This window comes from Lactuca virosa, chromosome 4 (assembly GCF_052849685.1).
Source record: "Lactuca virosa cultivar CGN04683 chromosome 4, Lactuca_virosa_CGN04683_v6, whole genome shotgun sequence".
NCBI lineage: Eukaryota > Viridiplantae > Streptophyta > Magnoliopsida > Asterales > Asteraceae > Lactuca > Lactuca virosa.
Genome location: NC_136429.1, coordinates 389,608,855 through 389,614,996, shown reverse-complemented (window position 1 = coordinate 389,614,996; position 6,142 = coordinate 389,608,855). Strand labels below are relative to the sequence as shown.

Here is a 6,142-nt window from a genome sequence, read left to right as displayed (position 1 = left end):
CAATTTTTATGAGTGTGCGGCCAGGTGTGCGGCCAAAGTGTGCGGCCAAAGTGTGCGGCCAGGCCTGTTTGCGGCCAGAGTGTGGGGCCAGGCCTGTGTGCGGCCATACACCCCCATCTAAATGTGTCCAAATCGATTTTCCAAGGCTTGGGGATGATCCTAAGAAGGTGTTTTGGCCGTTGCTATGCTTAGATGAGTGTTTAAGTCTATTTGAGGGCCAGAAGATGTGTGTGCGGTCACACATGATGTGTGTGCGGCCGTACACACATGAAGATCATCTTGAATGATGATTTCATGGATCAAACTCGAGGAAAAGGCTCTCAAACTTGTTGTAGTAATGATTTAAGGATGTTTACTTACTTGTTTTGATGATTGGAGAGGAAAACTTGAAGAACTCTTGAGAGAGAATGTTCCAACTTTGAAGGAGTGTGAAAAGGGGTGTAAGGTTGACTTAGGGTCCTTTATATAGGCTAGAGTGTGAGGCTGAGAGGGTGTGCGGTCGGCTGTGTGCGGCTGGCTGGCCGCACACACCTTGCTGGGTGTGTTTGGCCCGATTTAGTGATGCTACACACATTCTCACCCTTCCTAAGACTCATATCAAGGTTATATTAAGCCTAAAACACTCATAAAGACCCAAAACTTCATTACAAAATAGCAAAAACGAGGCTAACTTTGATAAAAATGAAGAATGTACAAGTTAGAAATTTCGGGTTGTCACAGTATGCACCTGTCCATGATGGATCGCGGAGCATGAGTTTAGTGAATGCATTATGGTGATGGTTTAATGATGAGATTATGCGGTAATAAGAGAGTGGAGGGATCCGGGTGGGAGTAATCACTTGGGATTATCGGGGAAAAACCATGGCGTCAGCCCATGGCGAGCGAGTGGGTGATGTAAGATTACGGGGAGCCGTAGCAATCACGAGTCAGTGAGAGAGTATCGTAAGACTGCGGGGAGCCGTAACACTCATTAGTTAATAAGAGAGAGTGTTGTAAACTGCGGGGAGTCGTATTATTCACTAGTCAGAGCGTGACGCAGAGGAGTTCTTAGACTTTGGTAGCCTTAATGACTGAGTCTTTGGGAGCCTTGTGGCCGAGCCAGGGGCGAGACTGGGGTCTCCATGATGGCAGGGATCCGTTATATCTTGAATTGGAGAGAGGTTGTCACGAATCGAAAGGAATTGGAAAAGTAATGTATGCGTAGATTCGCGGATCACGGGTCATGAGTCGAGTATCAGATTGGATATGAGTGGTTCCAATTTTGCTGTTGAACTAGACTCTTGAGTTTGAGTTTGGCCCTAGTTGTGTAAAGGATAGATGAGTTAAGATTTTAGATTCCTGATGGATTTCATTTTGAGTGGATATGGTTTGCATTTGATGTTGTAGACCTGGGAGGGTCGGTTCATTTGGTTTGAGAAGGATCGCAGCACGTATGGAGTTAGCGAGTGTTAGATGACTGAGGTCGGAAATGATGTGTGGCTACAGATTGGTTGTAATATAGCTTGGAGTAAAGCAAACTTAGTGGTTGCATGTACATGTGGTTGGTTGAGATAGCTCTGTTGGATTGAATGGCTGGGGTTATGCTTGGGCTTGTGGCCATGTCGTTCAAGTTGTCGGGCGTGTGAGGGATGGTGAGGAAAGATTTCGAGGACGAAATCTAATTTAAGTGGGGGAGAGTTGTAACATCCCGTATAATAAATAAATAAATAGATAAGGGCTAATATGAATAGAAACCCTAAAATCATTAAAAATTTAGTAAGGTGTTGGTTTCGAGGAGTTAACCGTCATAATTTTAGAAGTTGGGGGTTAAAAGCGTGAGTTTTGGATTGGATTTGTGATTATTTATGAAGACGGGGGCTGCAGTTGAAAATAATTTGTAGAAAAGGGGCTGCTTGGTAATTTTGGGCTTATTATGAAAAGAATTATGGAAGTGAGGGATAAAAAGGTAAATTCGGAGTTACATTGAAGAGATTGTGAATGGGAGGGGCCGATTTTGCCATTTCCGTTATCAAATTGTATAGAGCGGGATTTCTTTCATCCGTGCCTTCCATTCAAGATCGAGGGAGCACCATTGATCAACCCTAACCCTAGATGGCATGCTCCAGCCGCCAACCTCCTCAGCCGACGCTGCCCAGCCGAGATTGACTGCCACGACCGCTTCCGGTGACACATTGAACCGCCGAGCGCTCTTCTGTGATGCCATCGCCGACGAAGCCGGAGACCAGGAGCCAAGCCCCACACGCTGCCGTCGCCAGTGAAGACTAGGATCGACGAGTTCGTGGTCGTCACCGCTTCTCCCTTCCTCGGTGTTGTTCTCCTTCATTTTCTGCCATTTCACGAGTCTTGTCGCCGCCGCCGCCCTGCGGTTATTCCGAAGCTACTAGAGAGCTCCGACCGCCGCCTGCCACCACGACGGTGGCTGTGTTGGTGCGTGTTTTTGTGATTTTCGTGCAGGTGTGTGTTGTTGTTCCATTTCAGATTGTGTGTGTGTTCTCCTTTTGGTCGGAAATCCGCTGCCACCACCGTGAGGTGGTGGCTGCCGCCAATTATTGTTTTCTGCCACCCTCCACCGCCACCAGCCGCCATGGGAGGTGGCTGTGGGTGTGTGTATGGGTGTATGCTCTAGTGTTTTCATTGTTTTCGGTATTTTTGTGGTTGTATGTGTGGTTTTGTGGTCGGAAAACCCACCACCACCACCGTGAGGTGGTGGCCGCCGCCGTGAGCCACCATTGGCCACCACTAACTGAGGTGGTAGTGGGTGGTGCTTGGCATAGTGAACCCTAATCGGCCCAAACTATTGATCTGGGCTAGTTGGATGGTTGTTGGGCTAGAAACCCTAATTAGGGTTTAGAAAACCCTAATTTTGGGGTTTGATGGTTTGGGCTTATTGGGACCCGCGATTGGACCAGTGGACTGAAGTTCTGACTCATACCGATTCCGTTGTATGATGGCTTAGTGGAAAAATGGACTTAACGGGTTAAGTGAGAACGCCTAACCCTAATCGTCATTTTATGTGAAAACCCTAAAGTTGCTTGGGCATTTCTATTAGGCTTTGGTGATTGGGCTATTGATGGGCCATCCAAGAGCAATCATGTGGACTAGAATATTTAAATGGGCTTTCGGGTAAGGCCCATATGAGGGTTTGGGCCCAATTTGGAAATTTTGGCCATAGTTCGGCCTTTAGTGGACCTTTGTGGGCCCATTTGGTATTGGGCCTTGGTGGGCCCAGTGGGCTTGAGTTATTCACAGACCGGGTTGGTGGACATATTTAGACCTAATATGTGAAGGTTTAGTCTTAAATCCTAATGGGGTTAATTATGGGTTTGGCTCAGTGTTAGAGGCCGGAGCACAACAACAACATTTATAGGATCTGTTCGCCATCTGAGGTGAGTCTTCTCACTATACTTACCTATGTGGTAATTTATGAGTGACCGGAGGGTCTTATTCGTGTTATTGACCGGAGGGTCTTATTTACACTATTGACCGGAGGGTCTTAGTACATTATTGACCGGAGGGTCTTAATCATATACATTGCGATATGTGTTATTGTGCATACCGTCTTTGTGATTTATGTTGTTATCTTATTCTGTGTATATGTGATCCTATGTGCTTATATTGAGTATTGTGATGTCCTGCATTATATTCATGTGATTTATGCGGTGTATTATTCTGATCTTACAGAGTTATGACCGGAGGGTCCATGCCGAGCTATAGCCATAAGAGGCTTATTATTTGTGTATTTGGTATTTTGGGGAACTCACTAAACTTCGTGCTTACCGTGTCATGTGATATGTGTTTCAGGTACTTCTTAGGATCACGGGGAGGCGCCGGCTTGGTTGTATACACGAGATAGAGTTATGTTTTGAAGATCCTGGATTTTTATTCAACAATTACGGAAATGTGTTTTTGATAATTTGATACTTTGAGTTTTTTCTTGAAATGTATTAATAAGAATTATGTGATTTTTCAAATGAAAAAAATTGTATGAAAATTTACAGTGTTACACTGATAATAGGTTTCTTCCTAACATCCAAAATGACACTATTAAAGCTCTCTGAAAATCCATTCTCCACAGATTCAGAAGATGAATTGTGAAATCTAAAAAAAGCTAGAGACCAAGTCTTTGGATCTCTATCCATAAGATGATTAACGACTTCAGGATTCAACTTTTCAATATCTTTCATTACTATGTTAAAATGTGCTTCAGTTGTTGCCTTGCTTGCTTTCTAAAACAAATTTTCAAACATGGCTCGACTAAACTTCTTTCTAAAATTAGCGTATATATGCCTAGCACACTACCTATGTTCTGATGCTGGGAATACTTCTTTGACTGCCTCAACCAAACCCTACATATGTACCAGTAATAGGTGAAGTTAGAAATGTAAATATTTATTATACTATGTTTAATATTTTACAAACATACCTTGTGTTGATCAGAAATTAAAACCAAACCACTTCCTTCATTCCAGCACTGCAAATCTTCTAAAAGATTTTCAATGAACCATTTCCAATTTTCCTTGCTTTCCACACATACAACTGCCCAAGCAATTGGGAATATTCCATTGTTAGCACCCCTACCAACAGCACAAAGCAACTCACCTTGGCAAAAACTTTTCAGGAAACAACCATCCAAGTTAATGATCCTTCTACACCCTCCCTCCACCACTCTTTGACTACAACAAAGCATATGTAAATCTTGCTGAAGTAATTCTTACCATCAGCCATTGCATCCACATAAATTTTAACAGTGGATCCAGGATTTGATCTTTTAATCTCCTCACCATAAGACCATATTCTAGCATAATTTTCTGCAACCGTGCCTTCAGCTGGACTCAATGGATACTTCTTGACTCTCCTACACTGACTCATACTTACAACAATGCCAAAAGTGGTTTTCACATCCTCTCTAAGTAATCTCACACTCATCTTCTGATTGTTAAAAAATTGTTGGGTAAAGTGGGTACCTATCCATCTATACGTGACAATTGATCCGAATTTGAAATTCTTTGAACAATTATGGTTACTAATAAGAGACTTGATTTGGAAAGATTTATCATCACTCATCCATGAACCCCAAACCCTAAATATGTATTTTCCATCACAACATTTGGCTAGCAACCGTCTACTATCATTTTTCACAAAACATAAATGATAACCATTTGCAACATCATAGTTATAGAGCATGTGTTTCAATTGTTTAGGACTCTCAAACCTCATACCTAACACATGTTCCTACTCCTTCCAGTGCAGCTTTTCATTGAAAATATTTGGCAACTAAGGATAAACATCTTCATCGTCATCCATGGCTTCTTCCAAAGGGTCACCAAAGCTGCATTCTCACCCATGTCGACATCATGGCCATTATCCTTTTTGAAAAAATTTGGGCTGCTATGGCTATCCTCATCTTCATCAGCATCCACATCCTTAGCCCCATGGTCATCCTCATCCTCATCTTCATTTTCATCCTCATCCTCATCCAAATGGCCTGTCTCAATTTCTTTAATTAGTCCAGCACCATCAATCACTTCTTCCACTATGTTATCAACAACCTCTTCTTTGTGTTCTTCCAACCATTCCTGCATGTTACTATTACCAAAATGGTCTACATACATAGGGAGTATAACACCACATTCATAAGCTATTGCTATAAAATCGGCATAATCCATCTCATTGGAAATTAAGGTCAAACATTTGGGAAAAGGAATATATGGTTGGCAGTAATAGAGCTTCTCACACTTTTCTCCAGTGAACATTTCGATAAACTCAAAACACCCGTTCTTGTCCATGCCTGCGAAATCGATGTCCGACAACCTCTGCGTAATCCCCCAGGTGTAGCGTATGGGGTATATTGCGAAGATTCCATGAAAATGCACATTGACTTGGATGAAAACGGGATCCATGTTTGAGTTTTGAGGAGACGAAAGAAAGTAAGTGTTTATCGAAAGAGATGGAAGCGGTGAACAGTAGACGTGAAAAGATCTCGTTTAAGTAAAGCTATTAATAAATAACATGACATACACAGTCAGCAAGACAAGGGGTTTAAGTATCACAGATGGCATAAATATGACCGACTGACTCCTTCACAATTGACATAATAACGTAATTGACCCGACAAAATAAAGTTTGTTCCATCATAAAACCA

General features: G+C 42.6%; 1 protein-coding gene across 1 annotated transcript; it reads right to left on the bottom strand.

Annotated features, from left to right (window-relative positions):
• Positions 1-3,992: 3,992 nt before the first annotated feature.
• LOC145106397 (uncharacterized) lies at positions 3,993-5,217 on the bottom strand. The gene is made up of 4 exons (XM_079043389.1): positions 4,716-5,217; positions 4,424-4,599; positions 4,323-4,346; positions 3,993-4,226 (listed from the first exon to the last, which is right to left on the bottom strand). The coding sequence occupies exons 1-4, from the start codon at positions 5,215-5,217 to the stop codon at positions 3,993-3,995; spliced, it is 936 nt and encodes a 311-aa protein (XP_078899515.1).
• Positions 5,218-6,142: the final 925 nt, after the last annotated feature.

Bases quoted from the DNA above. Each gene is read 5' to 3' on its own strand.
- LOC145106397 (XM_079043389.1), bottom strand. From the start codon at position 5,217: ATGAGGTTTGAGAGTCCTAAACAATTGAAACACATGCTCTATAACTAT. The intron at 4,347-4,423 runs GTATGTTTGTAA...GTACATATGTAG, and splicing joins TAATTTCTGATCAACACAAG to GGTTTGGTTGAGGCAGTCAA. The intron at 4,227-4,322 runs GTATTCCCAGCA...AATTTGTTTTAG, and splicing joins TGGTTGAGGCAGTCAAAGAA to AAAGCAAGCAAGGCAACAAC.